The 22,953-nt window shown below is 31.5% G+C and overlaps 1 protein-coding gene across 1 annotated transcript; it reads right to left on the bottom strand.

The window, feature by feature from the left end:
• Positions 1–8,021: 8,021 nt before the first annotated feature.
• LOC124933808 (secreted RxLR effector protein 161-like) lies at positions 8,022–8,467 on the bottom strand. The gene is made up of 2 exons (XM_047474281.1): positions 8,260–8,467; positions 8,022–8,170 (listed from the first exon to the last, which is right to left on the bottom strand). Exons 1-2 carry the CDS (start codon positions 8,465–8,467, stop codon positions 8,022–8,024), a joined length of 357 nt encoding a protein of 118 aa, XP_047330237.1.
• Between the last annotated feature and the right edge of the window lie 14,486 nt (positions 8,468–22,953).

Here is a 22,953-nt window from a genome sequence, read left to right as displayed (position 1 = left end):
ATTTACTCTTTATATAGAGCTCATTGCCTAGTTATATTGATGTAATATATTTAACTAATTGCCTTGTTAAATTTTGTTATAGAAAAAATGCGGGATGAACCAATAGATGCGCAACAATTCAATGACCCAACTACTATACCATAAACAATAGTCTCCACTCAATTCTCTTTTACCACATTATTGTAGTTATATTGTACTTGTTGCTTTGTTATATTGAGATCATTGACTCGTTATATTGTACTTGTTGCTTCGTTATATTGAGATCATTGACTCGTTATATTGTACTTGTTGCTTCGTTATATTGAGATCATTGACTCGTTATATTGTACTTGTTGCTACGTTATATTGAGATCATTGCTTCGTTATATTGTACTTATTGCTTCATTATATTGAGATCATTGACTCGTTATATTGTACTTGTTGCTTCGTTATATTGAGCTGATTGCCTCATTATATAGATCTCAAATAAATTATTTGACTATAATACCACAAACAATAAACTATAGAGCATAATTCAGCATTATATTAAGTTTTTTTAGCTTTACTCGTCAATAACCATATTTTGATGGTTGCTCAGACTCAGGGAACACGTTAGTTTATCAAAGTGTTCAAACAAATACATTGCAATTGAGGATGGCAATTTGGAGACACGTAAGGAAAGGAGAGAGCCGAAGCCGATAGCCTTGACAGCTTGCTTCTGGAGGTCCGACAGTCCATTCACGAGTTTACATAGGCCCCGAGGAGAAGTGCGGATGTTTGGAATCGTTGTTTTCGGCAATCTTCTTTGTTTTGACAATTTCGAACTGAAAAAATGATAAAGGTGAACGCTCCATATAACTATTTATTACGATCCATATATTTACCTATTATGCTCCATATAGCTACATATTATACTCCATACAACCACTTATTACGCTTCATATAACTACTAATTACGCTTCATATAACTACTTAGTACGCTTCATATATCTATATTTTACGCTCAATATAACTAGTTATTAAGAAATATAACACGCAAAAGATAACTTACCTTCCAAAATCTTGGTTGTCAACATCGTTGGTCTTCCTCTTTCGTGTCTTCGGGATGGTCTTCCTCTTTCGTGCATTCAGAGTCGTTACAATGTTGGAATTAGGGGGGACGGTAGATGGGATGTTGATATCGGTAGTAGAATCCATTGATCTTAGAGAATAAATAACAAGAAGCGATTGGATATTGGAGAATACGTACGACGAGAATATAAGAGGAGGCGAGGGCTTCCACAGCGAGACAGATAACAAGTGGCGGCAAGAAGAGATTGATGGAAATGGTTGAGCGCTTCCACGGCGAGACAGAAAATACATCACGGCTCAACTAGGGTTTACACAAGAGGGAGCGAGAAGAGAGAGTAATGAGAGAGAATCAATGGTTAGACTACGGCTCGACTAGGGTTTACACAGGAGGGAGCGAGAAGAGAGAGTAATGAGAGAGAAGGGCAGGCGAATTAAAGCTATTTAATTTTTTTTAATTCAAAAAATCCAGCGTGGCAATGCCACATAGATTCGCTTTATGATCTGAGCCCCACCATCGGCCCCAAATCATTATTCTTAAATAAGTTAAGATCTTAATTAAAAAATAGTATTAAAAAAATGATATGTTCCAATGAAAGAAGAACGAGTGAATTAGTAATTATTATAAAGAGCAGTGATAGGGAGGCCGATGCTGGGCCTCCGACCATACAGCGAATCCTCCGTGGCTGCCATGTGTGCTTTGCCAGGCTGTAAAAAAAAATTATATAAAAAAGAAATGTAAGCGCACGGAACCACTTTCTCTATTTTCTCTCTTGCCAGGCTGTATTTTCTCTTTTCTCTCTTTTCTCTATCCTCTCCCAGACAACCAATTTCTTGTAAACCCTAGAATAGATTCGGTTCTTCCAGAGAACCTTATCAACGGTGGCCAGAATATAACTCGATATAAATACATTTCGACGGTGGCTGCTCCGGAGAACCATATCGACGGTGGTTGGGTAACTCTATATGACTACTATGTTTTGATACTGTGTTTTTTCATCGTTATCTTTAATCGTTATCCTCACTTTATCTTCAGATCAATACAACTTTATATTGACATTGTTCAGGTAACTCCATATGACTAATATGTTTTGATATTGTGTTTTTTCATCGTTATCTTTAACCGTTATCCTCACTTCATCTTCAGATCAATACAACTTTATATTGACATTGTTATATTGAACTCAATACATCTTTATATTGATCTCAATACACGAATATATTGAGCTCAATACAAGGATATATTGAGCTCAATACACCTTTATATTGAGTTCAATACACTGTATATTGAGCTCAATACACCTTTATATTGAGCTCAATACACAGATATATTGAGTTAAATACACTATTATATTGAGGTCAATACACGAATATTTTGAACTAAATATTGAGCTCAAAACACAGATATATTGAGTTCAATACACGGATATATTGAGCTCAATGCACCTTTATATTGAGCTCAATACAAGGATATATTAAGCTCAATACACATTTATATTGAGCTCAATGCACATTTATATTTAGCTCAATACACAGATATATTGAGCTCAATACACGAATATATTGAACTAAATACACAGTTATATTGAGCTCAATACACTTTTTATTGATCTTAATACACAATATATTGAGCTCAATACACGAAAAATGATCATGAAATTTACAATCAATCAATAGAAAATGAATGGAGGTTATTCGACATAACAAGTGAAGACATCGATCAAGCTGAATTGGTGAGTTATCTTGACCTATTATTTTATATTTATATGGATAAGTAATTGGTAGTTATATGTTTAAGTGGTAGATATATAGAGTTTAAGTGCTAGATATATGTAGCGTAATTAGTAGATATATAAAGAATGAGTGATAGATATATTGAGTGTATTACTTAGTTATATGGAGTGTAATTGGTAGATATATGGAGCGTATAACTTAGTTATATGGAGCTTAAGTGATAGATATATGATGTTTATCTTGAGTGTATTACCTAGTTATATTTTTTTGTTTGCGTGCAGATTTTTCTTCCGATTGATAGACATCACCATTTTTACGTCATTGTTTTCAACCTCATTTGAAGTAATAGGAAATATAAATACAAAGTGGATGTCATAGACAAACGGTGTCTCCCAAAAGGTATAAAATTTGAAGATAAGTACGAAAAACATAACATCATTATCGAGTAGTTTGTCCACTTTCTTCGTTCAAAGGGGTGTACCATTGCCAACATTATCGAGCGGTTTGTCCACTTTATTCGCTAAAGCTTGCATTGTTGAAATTGAAGTGGCAGGATACTATAAACGCAATTGATTGTGGAATTTTTACCATGAGACACATGAAGACTTACAATGTCGAATTGAAAGATTGGAATTTATGGGCGAATCCAAAAGATGTCGTCAATAATATGCATTGGTTGAGGATTCATTACAGCGCCAAATTGTTAAAATCCCCTTTAAACACCCACGGCAATGAACGAGCCATTTTGAATTTATATCTTCCAAGTTCTAGTTAAAGTATTTAGAATGTTTATCCATTTGTTTAAAATATTTATACATTTAATTATAATATTTATTCAATATTTAGAATATTTATAACCATGTATTTATCCAATATAACCGTGTATTAAGCTCAATATAACGTTGAAATAAGTTCAATATAACGCTGAAATAAACTCAATATAACTACTATAACATAAACCCATGATAAAATAACTACAATAATTTGGTAAAAGAGAATTTAGTGGAGACTATTGTTTATGGTATCATAGTCGAATCATTTATTTTAGTAGAGATGATTGTTTGTGTGGTATAGTAGCTGAGTCATTGAATAGTATAACTACAAATTATACTTCATATAACTACATTTTACGCTCAATATAACTACTTATTACGAAATATAACTACTAACACGCAAATGATAACTTACCTTCCAAAATCTTTATCGTCAACACCGTTGGTCTTCCTCTTTCGTGCGTTCGGGATCATTACAACGTTGGTGTCGAGGTTTCCATCGAATAGAACAATGTTGGAATGGGGACGGTAGAGGGGATGTTGTCGGTGGGAGAATCCATTGATGTTGATGTTAGGCGGCGAGAGAATAGACAACAAGAAGAAATTTGATATTGGAGAATACAATAGGAGGCGAGACGGGAGAAAGAATAGACGGCGAGGGGCATCCATAGCGAGACAGAGAACAACTGACGATAAGAAGAGATTTGAGTTGAGCACTTCTACGGCGAGACAGATAAGAACTCACGGCGAGGACTAGGGTTTTAGACAGGAGCGAGAAGAGAGAGACAATGTAGTTAGTGATTGATTGGGATTAAGTCTAAGGCAGGCGAAGAGTCGCGCATTAATGCTAGTGAGAGAAAGGGGCAGGCTAAGAGTATTAATGCACACTTGTTTGAATTTAATTTTTATTTTTTAATTGAAAAATTACAATATGGCATTACAGCGTGTCAATGCCACGTAGATTCGCTCTACGATCGGAGCCCCACTTTCGGTCCCTAAATCATTATTCTAAAACTAATTATTTCATTATATTGTGTTTGGTTTATTTTCTTTTAAAAATAGACTTAATAAATAGAATATAATATGTTACCAAGTTTATTTCAAATAAAAAAAATACTCTATCACATCCACTTTAGTCTCCCTTGATTATACTTATGTTTATTATTGTTAAATCTAAGTTTTGTAACTAAATTTATTTACTAACATTTGCTTGTTTCCTTGAATTTTAGAGTTTTTTTAAAAGATTTTATTTTTTGATAAATAACTTTAATTTTTATTTTTGTGTAACGTTTATGTAATAATCATATTAAATTGATTTTTTATTTAAGTTAATATATTTTTTAGGGATCAAAGGTTTAATGTCGATACCGTACCGAAATTAAGGTATATCGAAATCAAGGTAAGGTAATTGTATGAATTTTTCTATACCGAAACTTTCGGTAAGATATAAAGTATTGATAAAATATTAATGTATACAGAACTGACCCACCCATAGTTTTATCATACCTAGTTTCTCTTGATGAATATTTCATTCGTTCCAATAGTTGGCTATATCTAGGATTTTAAGGGATTATTACTTAGAAAACGAGTTACACAATCTATTATTCTGTTTAGAAATCATCACTGAAATTTTCAGAGAATCTCCCTGAGTTGACTACTAAGTTAAAGAGGGTTTCTCTTATTCGTGGTTTCTAAAGGACTCTCCACTTGGATATTAGTGTCACCCTATTAGATTTGGCAATGCCAAGATATCTATCATATGGACCAAGATGGGTTTGCGTCGTCTCCGAAATATTCAATTGCGCCTTACGGATACAAGATTATTAGAAAAGTGGTATAAAAGCCCCCAATCTCGTTTTTACAAAAATGAAAGATTCATAGACATAAAATACACGTTAGAATGGGTTGGCTCGAATAGACACGATCATTTTTTACAAAATTAAGCGCAATGAAGATAATATATTTCAGATCATCAATCCTCTCAACATAGATAGATGGATCATTACTTAACACAATTACATAAGGAATAAAACATTACGTTTCTATGCACAATGATAATATTTTAGAAATTTATTAGTTTGCTAACATCTCACTCGAGTCGAGTCTTGTGACTTTTTTAAGAACCCTGAGACAGGGTTAGCTGCACGCTAGATTATCTTCAATCTTGGGTCATGGATGCTCTTCCGATTGAGCAATTTGTCGTGGTTAGAGATCTCTACGGCTCATTCCATTTATTCACGTTTATAAACAATAGAGACAAAGTCAAGATAGTTGACAAGATTTGACAATTTTAGACATTAAATCAAATTTCAAAACTATAGTAAATTCACAGGTTGTCCGACCATAGAAAAGTTGAAATATTCTTAAATTCGCATGGTCGGTCTACCAGTCCATTTATGGAATTCAGAAGCAATGACAATGATCGATAACTATTGTGGTGGTTTACTAGAAATCGAAGGCAACTTTGGCTAAACCCAACCTACAATGAGTCAGAATAAAGGTCAATAGCACGAGACAATCTATTTTGGTTTAGATTAAGATAGAGGATGTGGGCCTTATCTACGAAATCATGGTATGTCCGGAATAATCTCTAGCAGTATTAATTGTGGATAGAGGTCCAACACATGCAAGCTCTAGCGAGCAAGTTAGGGTAGAGTGAAGTCCACCAACCAACCACACAACTCCGACTCATAATAAACCTTCTAGCTCAAACATCCTTCAAAGTCAAACAATCCCACAACATCTATCAACCAAACAATGCCAATAAACTTTGAAACTAGAACATCACACACACAAACCATTGCCCATTCACCTCCTCATTCCCACATACCTTCCATCACTATATTTAACCGCTTCAACTTTCCGCCTCCTCCTGACACAACAACTGCTCAACCTCATTTTTCACTAACACATGTTTACACTATTCTATATCTCTTAGACTCAAATCTTAACTGTTATAACAATCCCACAATATCATACACAAGAAGACAAAAGGATAACACATCCCTCAACATACACCATAACATAATCAACTTCCACCTCAAACACATCATCTCCCATAGTTTATACCAACCCTTCCCTCAATATTTCCCGTTATAGAAACTCACCTCTTGACCCCGCTATCGTAAACTATCCTTCCATATATCCAATATCAAAGTCACTCAACTATATTCCCACATTCTTTCCCCACACTATCCCTTCAACATTTGTTCCCTCAAAAGAAACTAGCCCAACTATGGAGAAAAATTGAATGTCAACAAATCTCAAGAGAGTACTAACGACGAATACAAAGGGGAATTTGAAGAAATATTGAGTTTTGCGAATATTGTTCACGTTGAAAGCTCGAATGAATCAAATACCCTAAAACAAACGTTTAAATAATGGATTAACTCCGATTATGATATTGAAACTACAATTCGTGTAGAGGCAATTGACACGATCGTTACTACCCAAACATCATTTGAAATGTGTTGGGTGTGAATGCGATTGGAGTTTGGCCCAGTCTTCTTGTTTATCGATTCCGTTGCACCACTATCTCACACAAAGGATGCAACCCTCTCACTAGCATCCAAACACCACAAAGGAATTTAACCTCTGCCTCCCACCAAGAGAGTAGTATCTATTTATATTATTATATCAATTCCAATAAGCGGGTTACTAGAGATTGGGCCACAATGTTGGGCCAACCAATACCCAACAATCTCTACCTTTGACCCAAAATAGTGCAAAATACAATCACGGAATCACAAGACACATCATCTCCAATTTATTACCACATAGGCAACAAAGAGAATACCCAAGGTAAACTTGTGTCACAAAGACCAGGGGTAAGAGCACAAAGCATGCGAAAAATCACAAAGATCAAACGCAAGAGCACAAAACATGCGAAAATTACAAAGATCAAACGCAAGAGCACAATCATGGGAAAATCACAAAGATCAAACGCAATAGCACAAAGCATGAGAAAATTACAAAGATCAAACGCAAGAGCACAAAGCATGCGAAAATCACAAAGATCAAATGCAAGAGCACAACGAAAATCACAAAGATCAAACGCAAGAGCACAAAGCATGAGAAATCACAAAAAATTGAAAGCAAAATCACAAAGCATGCCATGTCCACAAAGGACGAACCTCAAAGAGTTTTCCCTAAGTCAAAGTTTAAAATTCGTTGATATGAAATAAAATTTTCAGCAGGTAGACAGTTAGTACCCATATCAACAGGATTAAATTCTGAAGGAATTTTATCTAACTTAACAATGCACTTTTCAACAATATCCCGAATGTAATGAAACCTAACATCAATGTGTTTAGTTCTATCATGAAAAATAGGATTTTTACACAGTTGAATAGAAGATTGACTATCAGAAAATACAACTACATTTTTGTCAAGAAAACCAATTTTAGACAAAACAGCTCTAAGCCAAATTGCTTCCTTAAAAGCTTCAGTGGCAACTACATACTCAGATTATGTAGTAGATAAAGCAACAATGGGTTGAAGTTGAGACTTCCAACTTATGCAAGAGCCACACAAAGTAAACACATAGGAAGTAGTAGACTTTCTATTATCCCTATCATTAGCATAATTGGAATCCACATAACCAACCAAATTAGTACCTATAGAACACTTAGAGAAAGTCAAGCCAACATCAACAGTAGTTTTAGATATCTCAAAATCCATTTCAAAGCATTCCAATGAGACATACCAGGGTTAGACATAAATCTACACAAGAAACTAATTGTATATGCAATATCAGGCCTAGTACTAATCATGAGATACATAACAGATCCTATAGCATTGGAATAAGGCACATTCTTCATTTCAGTTATTTCAGTTTCAGTCTTAGGAGACTGATCCTTATTTAACACAAAGTAGGAAGCAAGAGGCACATTCACAGATTTAGCATCAGACATAGAAAATTTACTCAAAATTTTAGCAACATATGCACTTTGATTCAACACAAGAGAAAATTTTATTCTATCTCTAATGATATTCATGCACAAAATCTTCTTAGCATCACCTAAGTCTTTCATGTCAAAATTTTCACAAAGCGATTTTTGCACATGCATAACAGACTTCAGACATGGGCTAACAATCAACATGTCATCCACATACAATTAAAGAAATACAGGCATAGAGTCTATATTCTTGAAGTAAAGGCAATGATCAGAAGAACTTCTTCTAAACATCAAAGATTGCATGCACTTATCAAATTTGATATTCCATTGCCTAGGAGATTTTTTTAAACCATACAAGGTTTTTTTAAACAAACAAACATGATCAGGAAATTAGGGGTCAACAAACCCCTCAGGTTGATGCATATAAATATTCTTATCAAGTTTAGCATTGTAAGAAAGCAGTAGTAACAGTCATTTGCTTCAATTCCCAATCAAAGTGAGCAACTAAAGTAAGCATAATTCTAACAGTAGTGAATTTGACAACAGGAGCGAAAATTTCAGCATAATTTATTGCCTCCTTTTGAGCAAATCCCTTGGCTACTAACCTAGCCTTGAATCTAACTTTTTTAGACTCTTGCTTTAACTTTTACAACCACTTGCAATCCACTAAGGAGAAATTATGAGGTTTAGGAACAAGTTTTCAAGTATCATTGATTCTTAGGGAATTCATCTCATTATTCATAACAACAATCCATTCAGTAGAAAACTTAGACCTCAAAGCTTCTTTGTAAGAGCTAGGCTCATTACAGTCTAGGGATTCAAACATGTTAAAAGCAAATTCATACATATTACAATCATTTAAATTATCATCCCTAAATCTAGTAGGCATTCTAACAGTTCTTCTACTTCTATCCCTAGCAAGTTGATAGTCATGCAAATCATCAGATAAATCATGTGAATTAGACAACACATTTGAATCATTCAAATTATCAAGAAAATCATGTGAATCAGACAAAACATTTGAATCATGCAAATCATCAATATCATGCTCCACCTCATTAAGAACATTCACATCATGTTCAGCAGGTTAATCAAAAACTACAGGAACATGCTCTACCTTATTAGGAGCATCATTAACAGGAGTGGGGGACATAGACAAGAAAGGAAAATCATTCTCATTAAAGATAACATCTCTACTTATCACAATCTTAAGACCAGGTTCACTTCTATCCCAAAGCCTATAACCTTTTACCCCTTCAGGGTAGCCTAAGAACACACATTTCTTGGACCTAGGCTCCAACTTGTCAACCTTCTGATGCACATAACCAACACAACCAAAAACTTTCAAGTTGCTCAAATCATGAGGTTTACCTAAAAACACATATTCAGGACATTTCCCTCTTAAGGGAACACTAAGGGACCTATTAATTACATAAGCAGCAGTATGCAAAGCATCCTCCCAAAACTTCTTAGACAACCCAGATGACGCTAACATAGCTCTCACCCTCTCTAGAAATGTCATATTCATCCTCTCAGCAACACCATTCTGTTGTGGTGTGTACGACACAAACCTATGCCTTTTAATACCCCATGTAGTACATAAATCATTCATCTGTTTATTACAGAACCCAAGACCATTATCTGTTCTAAGATTTTTGATTCTCTTACCTGTTTGATTCTCAATCAAAATCTTCCACTCCTTAAGCTTTTCAAAATATCAGATTTATGTTTCAATAGTAAAACCCAAACTTTCCTAGAATAATCATCAATGATGGACAAAAAATATTAGTTCCCTCCATGTGTAACAACACTAGAGGGACCCCACACATCAGCATGTAAATATTCAAGGATATCAGTATACTTAGACACATTTTGGTAAGTGGAGATGGGAAAACTCACCTTATGTTATTTTCCTAGCACACATGATTCAAGGAAGGGGATGGGAGACAATTTATCAATACCAAAGTGACTACCTTTATGCAAAATTTCTAGACCTTTATTACTCATGTGACCTAATCTATTATTCCAAAGAACAGATTTATCACCAATCACAGAGTTCACAGAGTCACAAACAGTCTCAGCATGAAACACATATAGATTGTTCATCTTTTTAGCAGTAAAGATAACAAGAGACCCACGTAAAATTTTCATAACACCCTTCCCACACTTTCCCTACAAACCATCATTCTCAAGAGATGCACAAGACAACAAATTATAACGCAAATCAGGAACATGCCTCACATTCTTAAAAATAAACACAGAACCACAAGAGAACCTTAGGCATACATCACCTATTCCTAACACCTTGCAATTTTTCGAATTTCCCATAGACACTAAACCATGGTCAATCACTTTATAGTTAGAAAAAAAATTTCTAAATAGAGACATGAAAAGTACAACTAGAGTGAACTAGCAATCAGATTTGCACAAAGAGTCAGATAACACAAAGTTCAAGCTAGCATAATCACATAGATTATCACTAGTAAAAAAGTAACATTTAAGGGCAGTTTTTATCGCCGTTATTGTATAATTTACCGCTGCTAAAAGACAATTACGGCGGTAAAATTACCGTAGCCAACCGCCGTTAATAGTTCCGCCGTTAAAGAGATTTTGACAATTAAGGGCGGTAAATTTACCGCAGATACTAGCTTTTAACTGCGGTTTATAAAACCGCAGTTAATAATCTCTAACTGCGGTTTATAAGACCGCAGTTAATAGTCTCTAACTGCGGTTCCTAAAACCGTAGTAAATTGTTTACTTATAAAGGCGGGATTTTTACGGCAAGTAATAGTTTCTAACTGCGGTTTAAAAACCGCAGTTAATAGTGGCTATATATAAATGCGATATTTTACCACAAATAATTGTCTCTAATTACTAATTAGAGTTTAAAAATAGCTGATAGTTATAAGTGTAGTTAATAGTCAATTGGCAATAATAAAAATCATTCAAAATAATATTATATAATTAACACTTCATTTTTATATTATAATATTACCTAAAAATATAATTATATACAAATATAATTACATCAAAATATAATTATATATTATTTAAAGTCATACAAAATAAACATTATTATATCAATAAAAATGATGAAATTCCAAAATTTGAAATAACTTCTCTTCCTTTTCTTCCTTCTCCCTCTTCATTTTCTTCTTCATTTTCTTTCTTCCTTCTCCCTCTTCCTTTTCTTCTTCATTTTCTTTCTTCCTTCTCCCTCTTCCTTTTCTTATTGATTTTCTTTCTTCCTTCTCCCTCTTCCTTTTCTTATTCATTTTCTTTCTTCTCCCTCCTCCTTTTCTTCATCAATTTTCTTCCTTCTCCCGACCTATAAAAGATTCAAATACAAATTACACTTTTTTACTCTCTTTTAACAAGCAAGAACTAAGTAAAATATTTCCTATATTAAATAAATTGATATAAATTACATTTGATAAATTAATTGGAAAGTAAAATATTTCCTATATTAAATAAATTGATATAAATTACATTTGATAAATTAATTGGAAGAGAGAATTCATACTAACATGCTAATGTGGTGCTGTAAATTTCCCTCAAAGAAATTTTATTGTTCCATCTATTTGTCCTTGTCTTAAATTGAACGTCTTGGACGTCCTTGTTCAAAAAGAGATCACTATCACTTAAATAAAATTATGGAGAAAAATGAGGAAATGAATTTAGAATATTCATTAGTTTTTTCAAATTTATATCAATGACAACCACATTTTGATAACCTAAAATTCATAAATAAAGTTAATTATATTCAATGACCAAATTTCTTTCATGCTTCTATTAATACACCATAACACAACTTAATAAATGCATCTTTACAAACTTACAAATAATCATTATCTACAAGATGGAGGATCTGGACGATAAAACAAAAATACTGTACTTACAATGCAGAAATCTTCTTCAAATGTACCAAGGAGAACTATACTTACAATGCAGAAATCTTCTTCAAATGTACCAGGGAGCCAGATGAAGCAATGCAAAAATCTTCTTCAAATGTACGAGTAAGGTAAAGCGCTATAAAATAAAAATAATAGGGAATGTAAATAATGCGCAAAAGAGAATAGAATTTAGATAGTGCTCGATCAACTAGAGTTGAAGTTCCACAAAAATAGGAATGTGAAATCGTGGAGAAGAAAATGGAAGACTGGGTGAAGTGGAATAAATAACCCTTAATTCCTTAATATTTTTATTGTTTTATATAATTAAAAATAACATAATATTAAATACAATAATTCTCAATTATATTTATAAATTTACATATTATATAATTCAAAGATATTGTATGAATTTCATTTTTTAATTAAATTCTTATATTTTTTTATTCATATTTAAAAATTACAAATTTTATTTTATTTTATAAAATACAATTATTATAAAAAATAAACACTAATATTAATTAAAACTGATATATAATTATAAATTTTATAAACAATAATTTTTTATTAAAAAATATTTATATTCTCGTACTAAAAAGTTTATATTTTTTCGTCGCTTTTATTATTACTTATGATTACCAGATTATTTACAATCCTAAATATTTATCTAAACATAAATTAGAAATAAAAAAATACTTTCACACACTTTCTTAATTAGTTTTTTTTTTTTTTAATTTTCATCAATTAAAAACCAAAAATATTTTTATTTTATTTTATAATTTATAAATTAAAATACAAAAAATATTATTAATAATTAAACAAATTACAATTTCAAATACCTTTAGTTTAAACTAAATTCAAAAACAAATATAACAAAAATGCTAAATAAATAATTGATGACAATTTATCTCCATTAATCAATAAAAAAATAGTCATTGAAATGATCAAATCTTCATTAAAATATTTTAGGAAGGTAAATGAGATAAAAATGACTAGTCTTCCATATTTTTAAAATTTATTTGATAAAGAGTTTATCATAATATATATATCAAATTATAAAAGTTTACACAAAAATGATAAAGAGTTTATTTTAAAATTATATATATATATATATATATATATATATATATATATATATATATATATATATATAATTTTATAAAAGTAATTTAGATATAAATTTTGACTAAAATGATAGAGAGTTTATCTTCAATTAAAATATATGAATATTATATATATATATATATATATATATATATATATTATTTGAAATTTAGATATATTATTTGTAAATATGATTAAATTATTTAATATAAAATTAATCTAAAATAAAAAAATTAAAAATATTTATGTAATTGTGATGAACTGTACCAATTACCTAGTTTTTATGACGTTTATTATTTATATAAATATAAAGTTATAAATTAGACTTTTGTTATTAATTAAAATTTAATTTTATGAATTAATGTGAGATGAATTAGTCTATTATTTAATTTATTATTTAATTAGTGATTAAATATTAATAAAATTTAATATTATTTTTAGCATTATTTATAAACTAAATATATATAAAATTATGAAATTAAATTTTTTTTATCGATATAATAGTTTAATATTTAAATTTATAATAATATATAATTATTGAATCAATCACTATATATATTTTATAATAATAAATATATTAGTAGTTATAACTAATTTCATTATGGTTTAAAATCTTAATAATGTTAATTAGTATATATATATTTATTATATTATTTCAAGAATTTAATTAAAATATAAGTTAAAAAAATAATACAACAAAATGCTAAGTAAATAAATGATAACAATTTATCTCAATTAATCAATAAAAAAAATAATCTTGACAATATCAAATCTCCATTAAACATATTTTAAGAATCTAAATGAAATAAAAATGACTAATTATTCATATTTTTAGAATTTATTTCACTTAAAAAGATAATAGTGAATACCAAATTATATAAAGATTTATACAAAAATGATAAATAGTTTATCTTAATATATATTTATATATTATTTTATAAAAGACATAATTTAAATATAAATTTTGATTAAAATGATAAAATGTTTATCTTCAATTAAAATAAATATAATATATATATATTATATTATTTGAAATTTAGATATAATATTTGTAAATGTGATTAAATTATTTACCATTAATTGTGATAATTACATTAACTAATCTTAAATAAAAAAATATTTAAAATCTTTATATAATTGTGATTCACATAACAAATTACTTTGTATAAGACATTTGTTATATATAAATATAAACTTATAAACTAGATTTTTTTATTATTTTGAATTTTATTTTATAAAATAATTAGTGATGAATTAGTCTATTAAATTAGTGAAAAAAAAAATATTAATAAGATTTAATATTATTTTTAGTATTATTTATAAACTAAATATATATAAAATTATGAAACTAATTTAATTTAAATTTAATCGATATAATAGGTTAATATTTTAATTTATAATTATATATAATTATTGACAAAGTAAACTTCTTTAAGCTTATATTTAAATTAAATTTCTAAGATAATGCATAGAAATAATCCTATTTAGCTTTTTAAAATTAAATTAATATTTATTTTTAACTTACTTTTATAAAAAAAAAAAATTATATACATATGAGAGAAGATTGGAGGGAACTTAGGGAAGGGAATGACGTGTTAATTGGTTGAAAAAATTAAACAACTTTCTCTCTTCTATTTTTTATTTCCTTATATTCTTTCATTTTTTCAACTTTAAATCATTCTTTTTCATCGTATATAATATTTGTGAGAAATGATTAGGTGAAGGAATTTGGTGAGGGAATGACGTGGCATAATCTTATTAGCTGAAAAAATCAAATAATTTTTCTCTTTTCTCTCTTTCCTCCCACTTTTACATTTTACAATGAAGGTGATGCCACGTCATTCCCTCACCAAATTCCCTCACTAAATTCCCTCACTCTATCACTCCTCAATATATATATATATATATATATATATATATATATATATATATAATATATTTTCACTATTTTATTTTAATTAATAAATATACTAGCATAGTAACTACATTACGGTTTAAAAGTCTTAATATTAATATTTGTTAATATATATATATATATATTTATTTATTTATTACATTATTTTATGAATTCAATTAGAATATAAGTTTAAAAAATAATACAACAAAAATTCTAAATAAATATTTGATAACAATTTATCTCCATTAATTATAAAAAAATAGTCTTGACAATATCAAATCTTCATTAAACATATTTTAATAATGTAAATAAAAAAATTAGTTTTCTATATTTTTAAAATTTATTTGAATTAAAAAATATAATAATACATACTAAATTATAAAGATTAAAAAATAATAAATATTTTATCTTAATATATATATATATATATATTATTTTATAAATAATTAGTAATAAATTAGCCTATTATTTAATAAGTCATTAATTATGAGAGAGAAAAATATTAATAAGATTTAATATTATTTTTAGAATTATTTATAAACTAAATCAAATGGATAAGATATAAAACTATATATAAATATGAAGTCTCAATATAATATTTTATTATTTCATTTTTTTTCATTGTTAATTCATATAAGATATGTTTATTGAACTGGTAAAATAATATTTTACAAGTATATATATTTTAATTAACTTATCTAATATTCTCTTTTCAAACTTATCTCAATTAATTTTTTAAAAAATTAAAATTAAATTTTTTTTTTTATGATTTATAATAATATAAGACTTTTAAATGTGGATCTATATAACGCAATTAAACGTAAGATTTTAATTGAGGTATAAAAAACAAAAAACAGACTTTAACTACGGTATAAAAACCCGCAGTTAAAGATAAGACTTTTAACTACGGTTTTTATATACCACAGTTAAATGTAAGACTTTTAAAGGCGGTTTTATATACCGTAGTTAAATGTAAGACTTTTAAAGGCGGTTTTATATACCACAGTTAAAAACAAGGTATTAACTACGGTTTTAAATACCGCCGTAAAATTTCGCCGTTAAAAACACATATTTTACTAGTGTATTAATCATAAAAATATCACTCATATTGCCCTCACAAATAGCCACATTAGCATTTTCAGCATGCTGATTTCTCTTAGGCTTAGGACAGTCCTTGATAAAATGACCAAACTCATGACAATTATAACATTTTCTAGCACTAGACCTAGACTTAGATCTACTTTTATTAGCAGGATGAGATTTCTTACTAGAACTCTCATTACTGACATTCTTTTGGGCACTCGACCTACCCTGAGATCTACCCCTCACATGCATGACTTCCCCACCAGACTGTTTACCCCTTTCAGAGTGTCTCAAATCTAACTCCTTACTCTTAAGACCATTGACAACAATATCAAGAGTGACACTATCTCTACCATACTTAATGGAAGACTTCACATCATTAAAAGAATCAGGAATAGCATTTAACAAGACAATGAGGGCATACTCATCAATGTTCTTTTCACCACACAACTTAATATTGTTGTTTTTGGCACAATTAGAATCTCACATCGAAAGATAATGGGAGTGAAAGAAGTTTCTTAGTATATAAAAGAAACTATATTCACAATTTATATAAATCCCACATCGGAAGATGATGGGAGTTGGGGAAGTTTCTTAGTGTATAAAAGAAACACTCCCCTCTTTGGTTTATTGCACCCAAATTTGTATCTCTTCTTCCTTATTAATTGATAGCCTTAGTGCTCAGAGACGTAGGCAACATTTTGGCCGAACTCCGTTATCAAATTCTGTTAGTGTTCTTTCAGTTTGTTTTTTCTTCTTTTGTGTTTCTGTCAGGGTTTTTCCCAACAAGTGGTATCAGAGCCGAAGGTTCGTCCTTGGCATGGTGGAGTCTTCAAAAGGAGCGTCAACTCCTTCGTCATCCTAGACGAGGACACCAATGTCGAATTTGAAGTTTGCGGTGGAGATCTTTGACGGAACTGGGCATTTCGGCATGTGGCAAGGTGAGGTTCTAGATTGTCTTTTTCAGCACGGTCTAGATGTTGCTATTGAGGTCGGAAAGCCAGATGGTATAGAAGAAAAGGAGTGGAGTATCATGAATCGGTTGGCGTGCGGAACAATTCGGTCGTGCCTGTCCAGAGAGCAGAAGTATGCTGTGAAGAATGAAACTTCTGCACATAAACTGTGGCAAGCATTGGAGGACAAGTTTCTGAAGAAGAGTGGTCAGAATAGGCTCCTTATGAAGAAACGACTGTTTCGGTTTGAATACCAATCAGGTACTACAATGAATGAGCATATAACTAAGTTTAATCAGTTAGTAGCGGATTTGTTAAACCTTGACGTTAGGTTTGAGGATAAAGATTTGGCTTTGATGTTGCTATCGTCCATTCTTGATGAATTTGAACACTTAGAAACAACGTTACTTCATGGGAAGGGAAATGTTTCTTTTGATGCTGTAAGTTCTGCTTTATATAGTCATGAATTGAGAAAGCAGGATAAAAGGAAAAGCAAAGTAGGTACAGCAGATGAAACATTGATGGTCAGATGCCGTCAGCAGAGCAAATCAAAAGGGAAAGGAAAAAGATCTGAAAGTAGAGTTGCCAAAAATGAATGTGCTTTCTGTCGTGAGAAAGGACATTGGAAGATTAACTGCCCAAAGTTGAAGAAGAAAGAGAAAGATTCTGAAGATGCGAATGTTGCAGAAAACAAAGGTGATGCAGATTCCGAATACTCTTTATCGATGTCACACACAACATCACATCCTGATGCGTGGATATTGGACTCAGCCTGCACTTATCATATGACACCAGTTCGAAAGTGGTTCTTTGACTTTAAGGAGTTAGATGGTGGAGTTGTTTACATGGGAGATGCTAATACATGTAAAATAAAGGGGATAGGTTCAATCAAGCTGAGGAATGATGACGGATCCACCAGAATTATTAGAGATGTTCGGTACATACCGAATATGAAAAAGAATCTCATTTCTTTGGGGGCCTTGGAGTCGAAAGGCCTACATGTGAAATTGGAAAATGGAGTTCTTAGGGTAATATTTGGAGCGCTAGTGATGTTGAAAGCTATCAGGAAGAGTAATAATTTGTATTACTATCAAGGTAGTACAGTTAATGGGACATCATGTGTATAAACTTCCGGGAGCAGTAAGGAATTAGAGGCAACAAAGTTATGGCATATGCGATTGAGGCACGCTGGTGAGAAATCTATGCAAACTCTTGTCAAGCAAGGATTATTGAAAGGTACAAAAGTTTGTAAGTTAGATTTTTGTGAACATTGTATTCTGGGAAAACAAAGGCGAGTAAAATTTGGCACTGCTATGCATAATACCAAGGGTATTTTGGACTATGTGCATTTAGATGTCTGGGGACCTGCCAAGACTCCTTCTCTTAGAGGTAGACATTACTTTGCTACTTTTGTTGACGATTTTTCCAGAAGAGTATGGGTGTTTACTATGAAGAACAAATGTGAAGTGTTTGAGATATTTCTTAAATGGAAAACTCAAGTTGAAAACCAGACAGGAAGAAAGATCAAAGTTCTCCGGACTGATAACGGTGGAGAATACAAGAATGATCCATTCCAGAAGTTATGCCAAGAGTGTGGCATAGTTCGACACTTCACAGTTAGAAAAACACCACAGCAGAATGGAGTATCGGAACGTATGAACAGGACATTGGTGGAGAAAGTTTGATGTATGTTGTCTAATGCTGGGTTAGACATGAAATTTTGGGCAGAAGCTGTGTCATACGCTCAACATTTGGTAAATCGCCTACCATCATCTGCACTTGGTGGCAAGACTCCATTAGAGGTATGGTCTGGAAAACCTGCAATTGATTATGATTCTTTGCATATTTTTGGTTCTACTGTATATTATCTTGGAGTTGAATCAAATTTGGATCCACGAGGAAAGAAGGCTCTTTTTGTGGGATTTACTACGGGAGTTAAAGAGTATCGCCTCTGGTGTTTGGATGCAAAGAAAACCATTATCAGAAAAGATGTTACTTTTGATGATTATTCAATGTTGAATAAGGTAACACCAGACAAGATTGATTGTACTCCGCAACAGGTGGAGTTTGAGCAGATAAAGATAAGACCAACTAGAAGTGACTCTCCGACGACAGATGAAGAGTTAAATGTGGAAGAGGTTCCGACCCAAGAACCTTCAGAACAACGTGAATCAATTGTTGTGAATAGGCCAAGACGAGTTATTCAAAAACCAGGTCGGTTTGTTGACATGGCGGCCTATGCACTTCTAGTCGTAGATGATGTTCCATCCACCTTTTCAGATGTCAGTCGAAGTACTGAAAATGGAAAAATGAGAGGTGCTATGGAAGATGAGATGAAATCTATTCAGAAGAATGAGACATGCAAGTTGAGGCATCTACGAAAAGAGAAGAAGACTATTGGATGTAAATGGATCTTTGCTAAGAAAGAAGGATTTCCTGAAAAATTTGATGTTCGCTACAAGAAAAAATTGGTAGTTAAAGACTACGCTCATAAGGAAGGAGGTGATTATAATGAGGTACTTTCTCCTGTTGTTAAACACTCTTCCATTAGAATTTTGTTGGCCTTGGTAGCGCAAATGAATTTGAAGCTAGCTCAACCAGATGTGAAGACCGCAGACATACACGGTCATTTGAATGAGGAAATCTACATTTATCAACCAGATGGATTCAATGTTGCTGATAAAGAAAATTGGGTTTGCAAGTTGAATAGAGCATTGTACAGGTTGAAGCAATCGTCGAGACAATGGTACAAGCAACTTGACAAGTTTATGATTGAGCACAAGTACACAAGAAACAGATTCAGTTCATGTGTGTATTTGCACAAATTGCAAGATGGGTCTTATATCTATCTACTCTTGTACGTTGATGATATGTTGATAGCATCAAAGAGCCAATATGAAGTTGACAAATTGAAAGCTCAATTGGGTAAAGAGTTCGAGATGAAAGACATGGAGAAAACCAAATCTAATTGTTTAGATTTGGTAAACACATTCCGCGTTTGAGCCGGCGCTGAAGAGCGCCATTTGGAAGCACTGAAGAGCTACTTTTAATATTGAAAATTAGTAATTGGATATTGTGCCAAGGTGGAGATTTGTTGTTTTTGGCACAATTAGAATCTCACATCGAAAGATAATGGGAGTGAAAAAAGTTTCTTAGTATATAAAAGAAACTATATTCACAATTTGTATAAATCCCACATCGGAAGATGATGGGAGTTGGGGAAGTTTCTTAGTGTATAAAAGAAACTCTCCCCTCTTTGGTTTATTGCACCCAAATTTGTTTCTCTTCTTCCTTATTAATTGATAGCCTTAGTGCTCGGAGACGTAGGCAACATTTTGGCCGAACTCCGTTATCAAATTCTGTTAGTGTTCTTTCAGTTTGTTTTTTCTTCTTTTGTGTTTCTGTCAGGATTTTTCCCAACAAATATCATAAATAAGTTTAGTGAAAACATCCGGATTATCTTCAATGTCCTTGGACATATCCAATGTAAATTTGAAAAACTTTTCAAATAAGAACATTTTATTAGGCAGAGAAGTTTCAATATAAAGTTCAGACAATTTATCTCACAAGGTTTTTGCACACTCTAAATTACCATTTTTTCTCATCACAGAATTAGATAAATTCACATTTTCATTCATTTCACTATTTTTCTCAACGGTATCAGTAGTAGCATAAACCTGACAAACAACTTTAAAGCATTTTTTCTAAATCAAAACACATTTCATTTTTTGTTTTCAAATGCTAAAATCAGTTTTTCCGTCAAACGGAACCATACCATATTGATTAACACTAGACATGCTATCAAACAAATTAAAACCAATCAACAATCAATTGACATAAATTAATAGGAAGGTTCAAGCTATGATACTTTGCGAAACTCAAATAAAGTTTTGACTTACCCACCCCGCTCGGGGATTTGCTACTTCATCTTCTCAGTAGTGGCACGGCGGTGGCTTTGATTTTCAGCGGTTGCGACAAACGCGACACAGACAACGGTTGAACATGACAGCAACGACTTCTTCTCCAAAGGCGGCATCGACTTTCTTCTTCCTCCAGTAGCAGAAGAAGCAGAGAATAAAAGCTAGAGGATTAAAGAAGAAACAGAAGACCGATCTACGCTTATTGGTGAAGACAACTTATATCCTCCAACTCAATCTCAAACTCCAATTAGAAACCTTAAACCCTAGCTCTAATACCACTGTTGGGTGTGAATGCGATTGGAGTTTGACTCAGTCTTCTTGTTTATCGATTCCGTTGCACCACTATCTCACACAAAGGAGGCAACCCTCTCACTAGCATCCAAACACCACAAAGGAATTTGACATCTGCCTCGCACCAAGAGAATAGTATTTATTTATATTATTAGGTCAAGTCCAATAAGCGGGTTACTAGAGATTGGGCCACAATGTTGGGCCAACCAATACCCAACAAAATGGTAATTCCATAACCTCAATCAATCTAAGGATCTTTATGTTAAATAAGATAATTTCATGGAATGTAAAAGTTTGAATAACCCTAGAAAAATAATGTTCATTTTCTCTTTCATTAACTAATTATATTGTGATATTATTTCCTTCCAAGAAACATTGATCTCAAATCTCAAGGAAAGACTTCTTATTAGTTTAATTAGAATGAAAATTTTAAATGGGAAATTTGAATGCTAATAGACATTCAAGTGGGATCCTTATTGTTTGGAGCACATATATTTTCAAGCGGAAGAAACTATTTTTTTTACATTTTCAATCTCCATTAAGTTTAGGTACCTCATTAAAGGGAATATTTGGGCATTTGATGTTATTTATGGTCCGATAGACTATAACAACGAGCCTACTTTTATCTAGGAGCAATATGAGATCCAAAATCAATGGCTTATACAATGATACTTTTTTGGTGATTTCAACGTGGTTAGGGCGTCAAGAGAAAGAAAAAACTTGATGAATTTTACAAGGGAGATAGACTTATTTAACACTTTCATTAACGACTCGCTTCTCATTGATCATATTTTTTAGGGTGTCAAGTTTACAAGGAGAAGCGATAGCAACAAAAGAAGTATGTCTCCAATCGATATATTTATTTATAACTCAAGATGAAAAACCTTTATCACCCAACAAGACAATATGCTAAAACAAGAATTTTTTTCTAAACTGCGACCAAACCACCTAGTCTAAATCACCTTTCAGATTAAAAAATGCTCCTCTCGTAATTATTTTGTGTCGGAAGTGGGGAAATGGTGGAGAATCAATCACTAGTTATAGAGAGACCATTGTATATTTTTTTTAGTTTTTAACTTAAAATTTCAAAATTTTCATTAAAGAATAGAGGCGAGCAAACTTGACTCTCTTCGTTCTAACATTTGTAACGTTTCTCAAGTTATTAATGACATTGACATATCAGAGGAATAACGAGATCTAATTGAAATCTTTAGCAGATTCACCCTCATAGAAAAACTCATTTTTTTTTTATAAAAGGGACAGGATAACACAAGACAAAGATCGCAGTGTAATTGACTTAATGAGAAATTCTAACTACAGATTCTTTTATAACTTTACGAACTACCAAAAAACATATAATCAT

This window comes from Impatiens glandulifera, chromosome 1 (assembly GCF_907164915.1).
Source record: "Impatiens glandulifera chromosome 1, dImpGla2.1, whole genome shotgun sequence".
Taxonomy (NCBI): Eukaryota; Viridiplantae; Streptophyta; class Magnoliopsida; order Ericales; family Balsaminaceae; genus Impatiens; species Impatiens glandulifera.
Note: the sequence above shows the minus strand (reverse complement) of the source record. Positions and strands in the feature narration are given on the sequence as shown.

Coding starts and splice junctions, on each gene's coding strand:
- LOC124933808 (XM_047474281.1), bottom strand. CDS start 8,467: ATGTCTGATGCTAAATCTGTGAATGTGCCTCTTGCTTCCTACTTTGTG. Junction 8,171..8,259: donor TAGATTTATGTCTAACCCTG/GTATGTCTCATT, acceptor AGTGTTCTATAG/GTACTAATTTGGTTGGTTAT.